Here is a 19,086-nt window from a genome sequence, read left to right on the forward strand (position 1 = left end):
AGGATGCAGCAAGATGCCCAGAATTAATAGACCATTCTTGTCCTGAGCAGCCCCACCATTGCAAATTTGCAATGCCTACACGAGTATAACTCATGAAAACTCTTAAACCTAAACATAGAAAGTAGCTTACATAGTATTAACAAGTCCTCTTTCTCAGATAATCTGTACTTGCCAAATGACATCCCTTCAACATAGAGGAGATTTATTAACATTTAAGAATACAAGCAAATAAAATAAGATAAAAGATTGGATTATAATCACTCTTTTCTTGGCTTGACACCATCAGTTTATCACTACTGATGAAATCGTATCTAATACGAGTACTATCATATTCATATCTCAAATCTCAATGGAAAAAAAGCACAAGCACAGTACATAAAACAAATTTGAATTGCTTAGAATGACTGTGCTTCTGTACAACCCCTCCCCACCCCATAACTTCTCGCCGTACCACTTTCATACACAAATTAATATGTCTACCTAATACTAACAAAAAGGGAAGAAAAATTAAGAAGCCAAGGGGAAAAAATGATACAGACCAAAAAAATACAGACTTCTACAGTAGAACTCCCCCTCCACCAGCGCTTGAGATAAGAAACAGAAGAAAAAATTATATATATATATGGCAGTGCCGGTTGTTGGCCGTAAGCATCTGAGTGACAAAATCACTGGAATCAGGCCATCATGATCCTCTTACATGAATAGCGTGCAAGTTTAACCTGATGCTCGTGGGAGCCTTCTTCCATCTGACTTCGAGTCAGGATTATCACTTTTGTCTGTGTCCGATAAATCCCTCTGGGAGGATTCAATCTCTGCACTATTTGCCCGAGCCCTTCTGTGTCTGCGATCCTGGAATGCAGTAGAAAGTACCTTAAAACATGTGATAGGAAAAAGAACGAAGAAATTTCATGTTGTTATATGAGTCATGGCAATCATTCTACTCCAACACTCCATATACTAAATCATCTGATAGTAAGCCATGTTCTTTTCAAATAAAACCCTGAACTATTTGAACCAACTTGAACTTACTAGTCCTGAACACAAATTAGTGGCCCTAAAATTGATCTTATTCAAACTGATGTCATTATCTTTAAACAGTTGAGTTGAACAGAACTTTCGTGCCCTGTAGTCTAAAATTAAATTATTAGCCTTGAAATGTATTGAACTTAACTTATCAGCCCAGAACTAACTTAGTCTAACTAAAACTTCAGTTTAAGATTTTGCAAAATTTTGTCAATTTCCAATGGCATTCTAGAAAAATCAGTACCACAGCTTTTTCTGATTGGGTACGGGTGACCCGGCTAATAATGATTTCATGTATGAAATCCAGAAGTCATGTGTAAAGATTTGTTCTTTCACTTGAATTATCTATGTCTGCACTTATCTTAACATTTTTTCTTTTTGACAGCTTAGCTAATCTTAACTTACCTAAACCTATATAAACTAGCCTTTCAAAAAAAAAAAAAAAAAAATACACTATATAAACTAATTTGTGGCAGTAAATGAACTTTGTAGCCCTTGTATGAACTTAACTAACTTAATGCCTCTAATTTAAACTTAAATTTCCATGAACTAGTCTAAATAAATAAGAAATCAAGATTGAGCCATACAGGGAGTGCTAGATTCCAATCAAGAAAAAGGCCTTAATTTCAACAAGAAGCCAACAAAGGAGGCAATAGAAGTAAAAGTTAAATTTAAACAAAGTACATCAAGAAGCTAATACAAAGAAAAAATAAAATAAAATCCAATGAGCATGTGTTAGTGAACGAAGAAAAGGTTGCACCATGAGCAAAACATGAGAATTAAAGACTACATGCATACTATGTAATTAAAGAAACTGATAGTATTGAAGAGCAAAATATCGCTGTTAAGTGTAACAAGACTGGGGTGACAGACATAAATAGAAGAAATTGCAATTACTGCAGCCAACAACTTAATTAATCATACAGATGATAGAGCAGACTGGAATCACAAGAGGTAGCAAAAAGAACTTCCTACGTTTATCAAAATCAACTGTGGTTGACTTAAGGTGACAGCAAACAACTCAGAATTATCAATTACTCATTGGCAAAGATATATTAACTCAGTAGTGCAATAAATAAGGTTTGGCAAGATCAGGTTTAACATACTCCATAATTCCAAACAATATGTGCAAACTACTTCATATGTTGAATTAAACCTTTAAAATGTAAAGGTGTTTCAGAGTATAGAAGCATATTCATGTTCAATCAAGTAGCAACAATAAATGGAATATATTCGCTCAAACAGCACAAACATATGCAAGGCATTAATAAAGAGAACAACTCTCATTTTTGTCATGAGAGAGCCCTAAGGAGGTAGGATCATTACGAATATGGGCCATGAGGAGTCAGTGTATCCATGTGGATCAGGATTTAGGTCACTTTGGGTTTGATCAGGTTGTTCTTGAGTCAGGCTTACAGCTCTACTGGTGATGAGAATTTCTATACAAGTTGCTTTTGTTTCTCTTTATTATCTTCTCCATTTTAATGAGAGGGGATGGGGGAGGAAGGAGCTAGAATAGATGCTGGAAGCTACCAAATAAATCATATCATCAGATGACACCCCAATGGTTTTGACTTTTGAAGCAACATGACAAGATTTGGAAAGCTGTTAGTAGAATGTACCACACAGCACCAAAACAAGTAAAAACCTAAGGAGAACTGTGCAGTACAGAGCAACAATGTCCTTACACTTATGAAAACACAATTTCAAGTCATTAATTTACACACAAAAATGTTGAGGGTGCATGTAACTTTAAGAACCACATTAAGGTGGAATTGGCCATAACTAACCTCTCTAGGTATGGGATACTCCTCTGATTCAAGCATACGAACAACTTGGCCCATCTTGGGTCTCTTGTCGGAGTCTGGATCAACGCACCTCAGCGCAGTGAGCAGAGCACGCTTCAGTGCCCTGGTTGACGGCTTTGCTTCAATATTTGGGTCCACAACTTCCTCAGACCGCCGGCTTCCCACCATCATTTTAAGCCAATCAACCAAATTTACCTGCAACCATCATGAGTCCATCTAAATTATCACCTGACACCTTGAATTGAACTTGCAAAAACATTGTTAGTATAAGAGAGTATGTTAATTTGAACAAGAACAAATTTCTGCTTTTGGCTGAATTATGACAGTTCACTAGTAGCACTAACAAGTGCCTTCCAATATTAAAAAATGCAAGGCCACTTGATAGCTCATAGACGACCAACCTAGAAACAATTAGATCAATAAGTGAAGCTACAATGCAAGAAATAATTCAACTAAAGACATAAGGTGGCATGTTTCCGTACTTTCACTATCATAGGAAGTTTGGCTGTACAGAATTACCAAGTATCAACAGGTAACGTAGTAACCGATAATTCTTAATGGCAACAAGAAATTGGCCAAATTTTCCAAACAGAAATTGGCAATAATGAAAACACCAAAAGCACCTATCAAAAATTACTATGCAAATACTTCGTATTAGTAAGTTCATCCAACAGAAGTTCAAGCAGCAACTGCAACAGAAAGTACATTAAAAAAAAAAAACACACACACACACACACACACACATACACACACACAGTACTACACACCTCCTGCTGTGGACGCCCATAATCCACAGGATCTCTTCCGGTAATTGCCTCCAAGACCAAGACCCCAAAGCTGTAGACATCACTCTTCTCGTTCAAAAGTCCAGTGTTTGCGTACTCAGGTGCCACATATCTGAAGATGAAGAACAATGGAGATCAGATTAATTGTCAAGCATCTTTCTAACAGTTGGCAATAGAATAAAAAAAGAATGCACAGCTATTAGTAGTCATTTGAAGTCAGGATACAGGACATATAAGTATAGAAACAAAGTCAACAATGTATAAGCACCATACCCAAATGTTCCCATAACTCGAGTCGTTACATGACTCTTCCCAGCACCAAGAAGTTTAGCAAGGCCAAAATCAGACACCTTTGCATTGAAATCTACATCAATTAAAATATTGCTCGACTTGATATCTCGATGTACAACTTTTGGCTCAATTGCCTCATGCAAATAGGCAAGACTGCAAAAAAAGAAAAACATTTCAAACGGTAAATCTGCAATTCAAAGCATTACAGAGGCCCACATGATATAAAACAATAGTACTATCCAATCAATCACCAGCTAATATGAGTATAAAATCAGATTGTAGCAAACTAGCAACAACCCAATGGTACCTCTCCTCTACTCCTATGAGTCCTATCCCACTCATCCAAATTTTTCCCCACCCTCCTTCCTCCTCCAAACATCTACCAGGGATCTGCTCTCCCCTCCAGTCTCCATTGTCTAATCTACTTTATATTATACTTCTTCTAGGATGATAATTCATATTGGGGAGGGGGGGGGGGGATTATAGATGCCAAACACGTAGCTTCACCATTGATAACTGCTTCACTGAAATCCTGATTCAAAATCAATTCATACTACTTAAAGATGCTTGAAGTACTCGCTAAAAAGCATTGATCAAGAAAATCAAAAGGGAAAACTTAACCCATAAAATGGAAAGTTATCGAGTCACCATAAGATTTGAAAGAATTAAACACACCAAACCACAATATTGCATACTAGCATAGAAGTAGATAACTGCTAAAAAAGGTAGACTCAAAATTGCAGTAAGGTTTAGCAAAATCACAAATGATGGTTTAATCCCCTTAAAGAAAGAATTTAGAAGACATTAGGGGGAGTGGCATAAAGTAGGTAACTGCTAGAAGAGGTAGACTCACAATTGCAAAAAGGAGCAGCAGTATCACAAATGATGGTTAGGGCCCTTTAGGAAGGAAAGGGAATTAGAAAACATTAGAGGGAAGAAGAGGTCAATAGTGGAATGGTAGTCATTATTGAGACCGGCCTAAAGTGGAAAACGGAGGATGTTTGCAGGCCACTATCAAACCTGGCAGCTGACAAGAAAATAAAAAAGGGGGGAAGACCATAGGATGAGGGAGGGGGGGAAACAAGGGGGAGTAAGTACACCCACCATTAGGTGGTGGTTTTGCACCTTTTGTAATTCTAATCTATTGATTTGCCACACATATCCATAGCAGCTCTGCCAACAAATATTCTTACCATTGGCAGGCATTACCCTACATAAACAAATATGCTACAATTTGTGCGGCTAAGTAGTAAATTAAACAAGGTCTAGTGAGACCAGGAGTTCTTTCCTTATAAATGACTTAAATTCCAACCAGGGAAAATTAGGAGCAGATAAGCAATTCATATTTTTTAATCATCAAGCCAATTCAAAATTTCAAACTTTGATCAACTTACGCTTTTGCTGTGCCAAGCAGCACTTTCATCCGGGCCTCCCAAGTTAGATATCCATGTTGACGCATGGCACCATGAAGCCATTGCTCTAAGTTGCCATTATTAACATACTCATACACTAACATCCTGAAACTCATAAGAGGATGATGTCAGATATTGGTGGTTTTTGAAATATACAAATCAACTATGATATGGCTGGACCAAATCCATGTTACACAATTATTTCAAAACCAAGGAAGTACCTGTGAGTTCCTTCAACACAATAACCCAACAGTCTGACTAAATTCTTATGACGAACGTGACCAATGGCTTCAACTTCAACTCTAAATTCCTTCTCAGCTTGGCCTCTATAAAATAAAATAAAAAATTCAGTAACTTGAACTAGAAAACTCTTCATATATACACATGTAAAATTGCATGGTCTAATGAGCTTGAGAAATAAACAATTAGATCACTTCCTGACTCACAGGTTATTAAGAATCCTCTTTATAGCTACAGGGGTACCGTTGACCAAGCATCCTTTGTATACTATTCCATATCCACCTTCACCAATGACATTTTCCTTTGCAAATCTGTTTGTTGCAACCTCAAGATCCCTTAACGTAAACCAGTGACCCCAACCCAGATGCGAAAATTCAGGCAGACCACAAAGTGGAGAAGGAGCTGTGATTGGATGAGAGGAAGATGGTTTGTACATAAGATATGACCCAGAGCCCCCTTCATCCCCTGATATGGAACCACCTGTTTCCAGACGATGAAATGATCCCGACTGGCTGCTAACATCTCCATTTCTCATTTTCCCCGAATCTCCATAGACGGCCACCTTATCAGATTCCCTGTCACTGAATTTGTCTTTGAGTGTCATAAAGTTCCCTTCATTAGGAACATATGCATTCGTTGCTATGTGCTCTACCCGAATTTCTTTAATTTCTTTGGATACCGAAGGGATTTGAATGACGGGAATATTTCCTTTAGCTCTCCTAGCTTTCTTGCGAAGGCATAGAGGTATGAGGGCAATTATAATAATGATGAACAGTCCAATAACAATCCCAATTACTTCCCAGACCTTTAAGCCGAATAAAACCTTTTTAGATAACTGAGCATTAAGATCACCCATTTTCCAGAAGCCGAAGTACCTAATAACAATTCAGGAGTTCAGGAAAGCAAATCCAAATACTTAGAATCCATGCTCCAAACAAATGCCAATCAGTAATTTCATCAGCAACAACCAATAGTATATCACTCAGCAGCAACAACAGACAAGTTAATTTGAAATTAACTATCTTCGGAAATGTATTTAATACTTATATATAGCCCTTACGAGTTCCTAATACGGATATCAAAACCCTTGAACATATATATACACTCACATTCAATTTTCAGCCTTACATCCAGAAGCACAGTAAACCAAGAACGAAGTGAACAATCATATACTGCTTGGACATGCTAAAATTGCTAATTAATACTCGTAAATAAAATTATACTACAACTATAAACTGCAACCCCATCAATTAGCAAAATTAGTAATCCAAATGCAGGTAAAACAAACCCATTAAACTTTCAGCCTCCCACATGAACTATAATAACACACCATAAAGATTAAAAATTAGCAAAGCTAAATAAACTTCAATAAAGAGTTAAATTGCTTGATTACCTGAAATGTGAAATTAAGATCACAAAACCCAATTAATCACACCAAAAAAAACCCAACTTGGATCTCCAACAAGAAATTCTGCAAAGCCCATGAAGTGGGGCAACCATTAAAACTACAGTACCTTCATACAAAAATGAATGAACTTTCAGAAACCTCTTACTTAAAACAAAAGGGAAGGTTAAATTTATTATATATTATTGTAAATAATTCCTGGGTATGACAGAAAATGCAAAAATTGATTAAATCTAAGCTGAAATGGAGCTTTCTCCCACCACACTAGTTGGGAAAAATAATCAACAGTAAAAACCCTAAAATCCCAGAAATAGCAACAAGAAAGGTGGTATTTTTCAGGTGGGAAGAACAGGAACATGGGAAAATAAAAATAAAAATTAAAGGGAAGTGAGAGTATATCTGTGAAAAATGGCTGTGTGAAGGAGAGAGAAAGAGGAGAGAGAGTGGTGGGTGTGGAGTTATCAGTGGTAGGTGATGAGACAAAAATTTGGGGTCACAAACAGTAAAAGCGAAGTATTGAGATTGGATTGGAAGGTATTCTTTGCTTTTGCTTCTTTTGGAATGTGACTGATTATCGTCCTAATTCATTATTTAAGTCATTGTGTTAATTCATTGTAGGATTGGAAATTCAAGGGTCTATGCTCTAATTGAATCTCTGGTTGTGTACTTGTGTTCGTGTGTGTGTTCAGTTTTCACCCTGGTAAAAGAGAGAATGTGTTGGGTTTGAAAAGTCGAAAATGTTGTTTTACATAAACCCGGTAAATCGGGGTGAGTTGAGTGATTTAAGGCTTTGAGGCGGTCCTTTTAGATGGCTTAAATGTGGCTGTGAAATATGCAAAGTATAATCAATTGAGGATGATAAATGGTCATTCAATTTGAATCAATGGAAGAGAGGAAGTACGAAAAGTACTGATGGTGTTGCACCATACTTGCAAAATATAGTTATTATCCTAATAACTTGTCTATAACTAGGTTTGTTCATCAAACTATCTAACATAATCAAAATGAAGGTAGAAAATTTAAAACTGAAGACTCGTGTAATGGATTGGACACAAACCTGACATAATCGACAAAGTTGGTCTAATACCTAGCCGGATCAGACCAAATTGGACCGTTTTTGTTTTTGATTTTTTATATTCTGCAATTGAATAGTAAAAAGCTAATAGAAGAAAAACAGTTATCTAATGACTTTTTAAAAGCCTAATAAGGAAAAAACTTCGAATTGAAAGGGCAATCCTCCCGATATATAAAAATGACTCCCATCTTATTAAAGGATAAAATTAATCATTTTAGAGGTTTTTATACATAATTTATATACATCTAAGCGCAATCCGATCATTTTTCTGATTCAAGTCGGTTTTAAAACATTCATTCCTCTATGACAATAGTAATTGTACACATGTTCAAAAACCGAAACCTTATAAGAATGTGAACAGCATGCAACTACGACTCTACGAGTATAACTTTCTCAATAATTGTTTTCCAAAACCCTGTGCTTTGACTCATACTCCGTAATTGCTATTTTGGGATCAAAATTGCCTTTTTATACTCCTATGTTTTTTTTTCTTTTGGGTGAATGACGAGTAAGTACTTGTATTAAACTTTTTTTTTTTTTTTGACAAGTACTTGTATTAAGTTAAACATGGTACATTGACCATGCACCAATAATTAATTTGACAAGTGTTAAGCTATCGTAATTTGACCAAATCTATTCACGCCACATTTCTCCCTAGTAAATTAAATTAAATATTAAAAAATGTAATTTTTCTTTTTTTTTGGGATGAAAATTTCATTGATATTTATTTTACGGCCCTTTACACTTTACACTTTTACAGAGGCAGTAAAAACAGTGTAGCGAGCTTATGCCGTTACAACATTGTCGGTCAAACGTCATAGAAATCAAACTTTAATGATGACAATGATGTTTAGTGCTCTATTAGTCTAACACACCATTAATTTAAATAATTACCAAGATGACTCGTAGGAGCGGCGAAATTATAAAGGCAAAAAAGTGAAATTATTTTATAAATCTTGAGCTTCCAAATTCCACTAAAAAGAACAAATTAAAGGTGACAATGCAATCTAGTTAATCACTAATTTAGTATTCTAGTCTATCGAGTGATGCAAGCAATTGAAAGGTATACGTATACTTATGAATTTTACGCCAAATAGCGTCACTACTTTGATGGACGTATCTTTTCTCACTCTTTAGTCTTGCATTTCCTCCTTTACTTACCTCCCATGAAAAAGGGACAATTATATGTGCCGTACTAATTATAAAATTACGTGTGACAACAAAGATCGATTACAATATTGGTTGATAATTGTCATATATTCAAAAATAACTTATTTTTCGCGTATTGAAACTTAAAAGGTCGAGTACCTCATGAATTCAAATTTTATTTGATATAAACCGTAATTATAAATATAGTATAATAAAGATCATTTGTGGTGTTTACGGTGATGCATTATCAAATCATCCCAAATTGATGTTCTTTTTCAGTAATTATATAAACTAAAATGTCATTATATAGAGTACATATAAGCACATGTATAAAAAGTACAAGAAAAAATGTTAAGCTATGAATAAAAAGTACAAGTAAAAATATTAAGCTATAAAGGAGTTAAGCATACAATCAGGACCTCACTTTTCACATTTTTCACCGTTAAAGATCTCTCATTTTTTTTTCACCTTTAAGGACCTATGTTCACTTTTCCGACCAAAATTAACAACTACAGTTAAAAAAAATTAGATCCTTGGGTTAAATAAGTCAAGTCCTTGGGTTAACTATTTTTCTGTTACAAAGAAAATCAAAATAATATTATTTATTAATTTACCATTTTCTCTCAGCTTCACTAAAAAAAAAAAAAAAAAACAAAAAAAACAAAAAGAAAACCATTTTTTTTTCTTCTATGTTACTTTTCATGTCTCCCAGAAGCACCAACGCCTCTTTAATCTGTCTAATCTTCTAAAACTTGCATCCATAATTAAATCTCCTATACTTGAACTCAAAATGTTTGATTGACATTATAACAAACCAATTTTAGAGAGGAACTTATATCCAATTACAAAATTATATGAAAAAAAACTCGGAACACATCCATGATGAAACAGTCAATCGTATCAATTTAATATCATAAATGCAACTGGGAATTTGTCAATTGATTTGGTTCCGAAATTGGGGTTGATTCTGATTTTAACTCTCTCTTCTTCATCATTAGTAGAGGTAGATATGGCGATGGTGGCCTAAATTTCGAAATTGGGGCTGATTTTAATTCAGATTTGGGGCATGAATTGGTAGAAATCAAGTGGTGTTTTGGGTGGTAGTAGGTGTTTTCTGACTAAAAATATAACAACAATATTGAAATAGGCAAATTAGGGATAAACAAATTCGGGGTTCTAAGTATCTTTCATACACTAAGCTTAAGTTGGGTGGAATTGGGAAGGTGTTTAATTTTTTCTTGGTGGACAAAGGCAATGACTGCGATATCAATTGGCAATTGATATGTTATGAAGAAGTATGTATAGTGGTTGTTATTTTTAATTTATTTTTTATTTTTTAAGATGTAAGGTATTGATTTTTTTTTTTTTTTTTTTTTATTAAATGCTAACAAGGACTTAACATTTGCTAATTAAGGCACTAACCTTTTAATTGGTGCTCAGGTGGGTTAAAGGTGAGTTAAAGTGACCTGATTTCTAACCATAGGTCCTTAAAGGTGAAAAAAAAAAAAAAAAGAGTAGGAGGTCCTTAGAGGTGAAAAAATGCAAATATTAAGTCATTCTCTTATGTTTAACTCGGCTATAAAGCCTGGGTTATTAGAAAGCTAACTAATTGTGCAGAATAACTAAAATTAATAATCAAGACTAATGACAAAGCTAGTGACTAGTACAAGTGGATAGGATGTCCAACTGGCATATAATAACAGCTCAAAAGTGTCTTGTTAGCACTAGTACTAGTAGACTTAGTTGTACGCGATTTTGGCAGTGGTACCCATTCATTTTGATAAAATTAAACTAGTAGGGGACTAAGGGTCCGTTCTCTTTAGCTTATTTTCAGTTCAGTTCAGCTCCAATAAGTTCAGTTCAGTTCAATTCATTTCTTATCTTAATTTCCTTCTTTCATAAAATATTCAATTCAGTTGAGCTCTAATAAGTTCAGTTCAGTTCAGTTTAATCAATCAGAACAGACCCTAAGCATCAGCCAAGTGTGGGTGGTCAGACCGTCAGTCAAACTAAAAGGCAACTCCGACTTTCAACAAAACATACACTTAAAAACTTAATTGGTATGTACCCATATTTTTACATACAATGAAAATTCGTACAAAGATTAGACGAGATATAAAACCAAGAATCATAATCCTAGAGTAAAATTAACTAGAAATTTAAATCCTAATTTATCTCATAATCAGATAATCTTTCTTAATCGTAAATCTAATTCATTTTGGTTTACAAAATAACAATTATATTTATAACCAACTACTAATTTTATATTTTTATCCTAACATTACCAAATCAAACAAATAAATAAAGATCCTAATTGAAACCCCTAAAGCCTATAGGATAATGTAGGTTCTTAGCAAACTCAATGAATCTTCAAAATCTACAAAATAATTGCAAAATTCTTCACAAACATAATTATTTTGAAAATTGTTAAATTAAATCATAATGAACTCCGATCACACATCATACACCCCTTATTAGAAAAAAAAAATTTGTGACTGGGTTAGTGAAGGGTCTAGGATTTATTTTAAGTTAATGGTCTAAGGCTAAGGTTTAGTTAGGCCAGGGTTTAGGGTTTAGGTTTAAGGTTTAGGGTTATAGAACGCCCAAATCATTCTTTTTTAATTGAATTAGAATTTTTTGAATAATGATTTTTGAAAGACTTATTGTTAAAAACTCCCAAACCGTTTTTTTTTTTTTTTTTTTTGAAATTCCCAAAAATGAATTATAAACAATAATATTGAAACACAGTAGACAATCGCGACCATCGTGACCCATTTTTCAGGCGGCGATTAGTGCAGCTTTCATCAAAATATTTTTCGATTTTTCCCATATATAATACTATTTTATGATAACATAATCAATCAATCACATTATACTAAAGGCGAAACTTAGAGAACACTTGGCATGATATTATAAAAAGTTTTCCCTCCAAAACCACTTACTAAAAAAAACTTATTGTAATTAAATTATGACTTTTAGTTTGTATAAAATCTAAAATAAATGTCCTTAAATATCAAATTGCCCATTATAACTATTATATGTTTAATTAATTTCTTTCACAATATTTCATAGTTTTTACTACTAAGTCTATTTATAATATTTATATCCATTATTTTTGGTAAAATTTATTGTCATTAGAATTATTTAACAACCGTGCATTGCACGGGGTTTAATGTAGTTTAAAATAAAAGTACGATTATTTTATGATAATATACTTATTAAATTACAAAGTAAGATTATTTTATGATAACATAATATATTACGGTATTATATATCGTATTACCCTATCTACTTAAAGCATCTACAAGCTAGTGTTACAAATAAAATTAAAATTACTTAAATTTTACTCTTAATGGCCGTTATGGCCTTATGGGGTATGTGTATATATGGAATATGCCCCGTGACCCCTAAAAAGCAAGAAAATGAGGCATGTCATTCTTGTGGGTATCAAATTAGTGGGACGTGAAAAAAGTCATGCAAAATAATTAATTAATTATCCCTACTTAATATAGTAATCCTATTTAGGGAGTATAATTTCTGACATTACTCCACTAACTACTCAACTAGTGGAGTATATGCTTTGCAGTAAAATATAATTTTATATCTTCTTACACTAATTTAAGGACATTCATACTTCATTCGAATAAATATATCTCAGTTTATGCAGTCCTAATTCCCAACCACTTGGTGTACGAAACATGCATACTTCTTTATATGGTAAGGTTGTTGCTCCTATTATAGTATTCGTAGAGCCACCAAATTATGGGCATGATGTGTTAAGCATATATGCATGTGTGGTGATATGATAATGCTGGGAGCGAGTGTTCACGAGATTAGTATCACAATTCACAACTCACAACTCACAACTCACAAGCCAATGTTCGCCACTCTATGACGTGTGACAATTCGTTCTTAGGTGCCGTATCAAACCCTTGAATGTGATCGGTTTGATTTACTATATTGTTGTTTCTCAATATATGCAACGTAAATTCCTTAATATGTGCATCCAAATTTGATGGGAAGATTTTTCATGAAAAATGGAAGTAAGATTTTAATAGTATAAGGTTATATTTAGTTCACTTGATCTAATGATATAGTGTGAATGTATGATAAATACTTAGTATGATTTGACTAAAATTTGACTATATCTATACACTAATTCGTAAGAATGAAATATTATATAATACGAAATATATGTTAATATATATATTTTTTAAAAACCAGTTTTTTTATACTACGTATATTTTTTTAAAAATAAGGAATTAAAATTACTTGGTAATGAAATATTATCAATAAAATTAGGGTTGCTCATACCACATACCACTTTAATAGTGCACATTTAGTATTACAGGACAAATAAATTAGGGTTGCTCATACCACTTTAATGGTCATATATTTCATGAATTTATGAAATCAATTTAAAGAGCGGCTCGTCACGACAAAGAGATGCATGGAGTTGAATACTAGGAATGCCAATTCAATTGGTTGCAGAAGTGCGGTTTTGTGTTTGGTTCAAAGCTTTGCTTGAGAGCATATCTAAAGCAAAATTAAAGTTTTCCTCCACTAGTTTTTGACTTTTTGTATAAACAATATGGTTGTTATTTGAATGAAATATTTCAACTAATTATGACATAACTCTTGTTGCTCTCTAATTCTCTATTCTATTTTTGGTTGATAATATACAAGTCGGAATCCAAATTCAATCAGTTAATTGAGTCTCACGATCTATTAAGATGCATTCTAATATTAATCATATTTTCACTAATTTAAACTTATTATTAGTTCATTAAAACTTTATAGTTGTATTATTGAACTCAATTAACCCTTAATAATCCATGTGAGCATTTGAAATTTTCAAAAAATTAAAATATTTTTAGAATAACTGAAAAATGAGGTAAACATACAACTAAACATTAAACAAGCTAAGACTTAAGTCAAAACGGTCCACAAATATTTTAACTTAACAAAAAAAAAAAAACAAAAAAACAAAATAAAATAAAAAAAAATACAAAGATGCGACTAATTTAAGGGGGAAAATGACACAAGTGGAAGAAATTAGCTTATCTATTGTCGGTAATGTACATTTAATTTTCATAATAATCCATTTCATAAATCATGATCAACGTAAGATTAAGCACCGTCTTATTTCGCCTCGCTCTTCAGTGATTAGAAAGGATGATGTTGAGTTAAAGCCTAATCTAGCAGAATTAATAATAATTTGAAACTTAATATCTATATTCCGTATATATGATTGGTCGTCATGGGTAATGAAGAAAACTATATTAGTAGTTAATTATACATATGCTTTTGTATAATTATATTATTAATTATTAATGTCATACAATTAATTAGGATCGTACATTTGGTTAAATAATATACTACGGATATCATGTCAAATTTATGAGAAGGTTTCGTAGAACGGACTCACGTGAGATCAGACTCAGCAACAAAAAAGACGCGGGTCTAAGAAACCCGATCAAAGCCCGTGCACCAATATTTTGTAAAATCGATAATATTGTCTTATTCCTGAAAAAATTATCTTATTCCTAACTAAAATAGTTTTGTTCCTGATAAAAATTATCTTATTCCTTACAAAAATAATCTTATTCCGGACTTTCTAATTCATGACAAATATTAAACCAATTACTATTAATCTAATACCTGACAATACTAATCTAATACCTGACAATAAACATTTAATATCAAACAATAACAATCAAATACCAAACAATAAACATCTAATACCTGACACTATCTAATACGAGTACCTGACAATAAACATCTAATACCTGACATTATTTTCTCCTTCACCGACCCTCTTCTTCCGTGACTACAATATTTTCTCTCTCCTCAACCCTCAGATTTCACATCATCTCTAACAAACTCCTACAATTCATCGTCAATTAACAATTCCACAATCAAATTTCCCAAAATCAAATTAATCAAATTCACCCGAAACCGCCGCGACAAAGCCGCCTCACCAAAATCCTCCTTATCTCGACCATTATCAATAGAATTCGACCTCCCAAAACTCAATAGAGTAGCAGCACAGATCTGGTCTTTCTCCAGATCATCTCGAAACTCCGAATTCGAAGCACTGATCGCCAAAGCAAGTTGCATCTGATTATTCTTCATCGCCGGCAAGTTGGGAGGTGCGGGAGAGGAGACGAAGAGTGGTGAAGGATTTGGCCGCCATTGATGGACGGGAGGAGAGAGAAAAGGGAAGAAGGAGAATGAAGATGGTGGACTTACGTGAGTCCGTCTCACCCAAAACTTTACCCAACTTTGAGTTATTGTCAATGTCATTCGTCTACTAGCAGTACCACATGTCCATCTACATAGTAGTAAGTTAGTAACTAGTAATCCATATGCATAATGCATCAATCCATGCTTTTGATTTTATTGCTCAAATTTATTTTGAGTGCTTGTCATTTATTAAGATTTAAGAGAAAGTATGCCATCTTACTTGAAGTGAGAATCAAACCCTTTGTATAGGGGCGGGAGGAGGGTCTCCAACTAGTGCACTAACCTTGATTCTCTCTTTGGAAGGATAAGTGGTACGGTGGTGATACCATACTAGCATGACAATAGTTAAGTACTCCTCCGTAGCTGAGTAGCTCGATAGAGTATCATTTAATTTTTTTTTATTTTTTTTATTTTTTTTTTTACTTAATCAACTTTATGAGAGATGTATTTTGTCTCAGCTAACTAGGGAAGTATTTTTGTTTTTATTGCCACAAAACATTAATGACATGTTTTAAACATTTATTAATTAGGATACATGCATTAAATATGCTCCTTACATTATTTTTTTTTGTTGTTGGTATTTCACCTGGTTCACCCTTTGAACTAATCCAAATTCGAGGATCAGTTTTAGGTAGTTAGGTTACACTCTCATCCTAATTGTTATAAAATTGAATAGAATAATTTGTAAAATTGCCCGGCAGATGTTTAAGGTGTACATGTTCACAGTCATATGATTGCTAGTTTAAGCTTACAATTTCGGAACTTTCATGCACCAACAAATTTTAATCCATCTCACTAAAGTGTTCATAATCTCAATTCTCAAATGAACAAACATTTTTAAAAATTTAAAATTTTATTCACATTTGTACGAACATTTAACTCATTATTGATCATATATTCCGTGGTCCGCACTTCCGTAGTATGCATAAATAAATATGAACATTTAACTTCTAATTTGAAAAAAAAAAAAAAAAAAAAAAAAAAAAACTGAACTTTTAACATTATGGCTCTTGTATTATTCATAAACAAAAATTCCTTCCAAAACTAATCACATTTGTAATCATTCAAAAAATCTCAATTAAAAGAAAGTTGACCTCGTTTTCCCATAACAACAACGAAATTGAACAATCAATTACATTATACTAAAGGCGAAACTTAGAGAACACTTGGCAAAATATTATAAAAAGTTTTCCCTCCAAAATCACTTACTAAAAAAAACTTATTGTAAATTATGGCTTTTAGTTTGTATAAAATCTAAAATAAATGTCCTTAAATATCAAATTGCCCATTATAACTATTATATGTTTAATTAATTTCTTTCACAATATTTCATACTTTTTACTACTAAGGCCCTATTCTTTTGAGCTTCTGGACAGAGTAGAGCAGATTAAATTTCAGCAGAGCAGAGCAGATTTCAGGATAGCAGAGCAGAGCCGAGCAGAGCAGATTTCAACATTATTATTATTACTATTACTATTACTATTACTATTACCATTACCATTACCATTACTATTATTATTATTAAAATTAAGTGCATATACCACTGATTTAGGTGAGTGAAATTACTATTATTATTATTATTAATTCTATTATTAACATTGTTGTTGTTATTATTATTACTATTACTATTACTATTACTATTACTATTACTATTATTACTATTACTATCACTATCACTATCACTATCACTATTATTATTACTATTACTATTATTGTTATTATTATTATTATTATTATTATTATTATTATTAAGTGCATATGCCATTGATAGGTGAGTGAAAACATAAATAAATGTGTACCGTATTTAACATATGTTAATAGTATAAAGATAAAAGAGAACAATTTACTTATATTCATTTCACAAAAAATTTAAAATAAAATGATTTAATGAGTAATAATGATTTTACTTATAAATATTTCTTAATCATATATTTTTAACCTTCAAAATAATAATGATATACAAAGTACTACTTGAAAACAACCTCTTTTCTTTTAATTCTTAAAATGTATGGAAAGATTTGAAAAATAATTCAACTCAATGAACTAACAATCAATACCCACATAAAATGTTTCTATACATTGTGATTCTAATATCAAATGTTTATAAAAAGAAATTGTTATTATTATTATTTATTTTTTTTTGAAAGAATTGTTATAATTATTAGAAATTATTAATTAATAATATTATTAAATATTAATTCTTAATAGTTTGAATTATGAAATATTATTATTGATAATTATTATTATGATTAATAAATATTAATTATTATTAATATTAATAATTATTATTATTTTTTTTAATATTAATAATTATTATAATTATTTAAAATAATTTATTATTATCATCAATACAATATTAATTATTATTATTGAATATTAATTATTATTGTTATTATTAATTATTATTTGAAAATAGAGCAGAGCAGAGCAGATTTCTTTTGAGCAGAGCAGCTCTAAAGAACGGGGCCTAAGTCTATTTATAATATTTATATACATTATTTTTGGTAAAATTTATTGTCATTAGAATTATTTAATAACCGTGCATTGCACAGGGTTTAATCTAGTTACTCTGATATAAACTCGTAGTTATGAACTTAAATTTATACTTCTTGATATACTTATTCATTATTCGTACTTTATTTTTGAAACTATTTTAAAACTATTTACCACTAGCATAGTGCCTATGTGATGCACGGTTTATAAATCATATTATGAATCTCACAGGAAAAAAACAAAAATAATTTAATTATTAATAAAGGGCTCATTTTCACTAACAATTTAATTATTAAAAATTTTATTTAGTCGCAGTAATGGTCGATACAGAAATTACGAAATGTGATTTAAAAAATATTTTATGTCATTGACATTTGTTTTAATATTTTATTCGCTTTTTATTTATTTATTTTTTATTTTTTAAACTGTTGTTTTATTAATTGAAAAATATAAATGAATAATGCTTCGCATAACTATATAAGAGAAATAGACAAAGCATCAAAAAACATATGAGAGAAATAGACAAATTTATTTCCTATCCCTGGTTAGGAATGAAAAACTAAATTTTTTCTTGTCATATCATTCGCTTCAGTAATAATATAATCTAATATTTGTTTTACCCGTGGCAGTCAACAAATCTATAGACACAATAATAACTAACCTTATATCTTACACACTATAGATAAATTTTTGACATATTTTTGGCTAGGAACATATTGATCAACTTTTTGTAATAAATTATTTGGAATCAATCAAAGTCAATAATATTTTGAATTTAATATAATTTATATAACAGAAACTAACCAAAAAATATGAAATAAAATATATCAAGTCTTTGTTATCTCATTACAAATATAAGATAAACGAATTAGTGATTGATTGATTTGTTTGTCTTATAGTATAATGTATTAATTGTTTGATTTAAATTAGAATATTCTAATTAACAACATTAGAATATATAGAACATAAAATTATTGCCAATTATAATGGTTATATATTTGATCAGAAAAAGGCTGAGTATCTGCCGGTAATTCCTGGTCGGGAGTCGGTCCCACAAGTTGTCGATCATCAGTCCCCTCCTTTAGTATCGCACCCGTGCAATGCACAATTTTAATTTGAATCAAAATAATATTTTTTTCTCGAAATACTTAAAAGTAAT

General features: G+C 31.8%; 1 protein-coding gene across 1 annotated transcript; it reads right to left on the reverse strand.

The window, feature by feature from the left end:
* Positions 1 to 371: 371 nt before the first annotated feature.
* Positions 372 to 7,445, reverse strand: LOC145574345 (putative receptor-like protein kinase At5g18500). Its single transcript, XM_081632112.1, has 8 exons — positions 6,953 to 7,445; positions 5,766 to 6,434; positions 5,541 to 5,645; positions 5,302 to 5,424; positions 3,890 to 4,060; positions 3,599 to 3,728; positions 2,814 to 3,026; positions 372 to 849 (listed from the first exon to the last, which is right to left on the reverse strand). Exons 2-8 carry the CDS (start codon positions 6,413 to 6,415, stop codon positions 715 to 717), a joined length of 1,527 nt encoding a protein of 508 aa, XP_081488238.1. The 5' UTR covers positions 6,416 to 6,434; positions 6,953 to 7,445; the 3' UTR covers positions 372 to 714.
* Positions 7,446 to 19,086: the final 11,641 nt, after the last annotated feature.

This window comes from Chenopodium album, chromosome 13 (assembly GCF_948465745.1).
Source record: "Chenopodium album chromosome 13, dcCheAlbu1.1, whole genome shotgun sequence".
Taxonomy (NCBI): Eukaryota; Viridiplantae; Streptophyta; class Magnoliopsida; order Caryophyllales; family Amaranthaceae; genus Chenopodium; species Chenopodium album.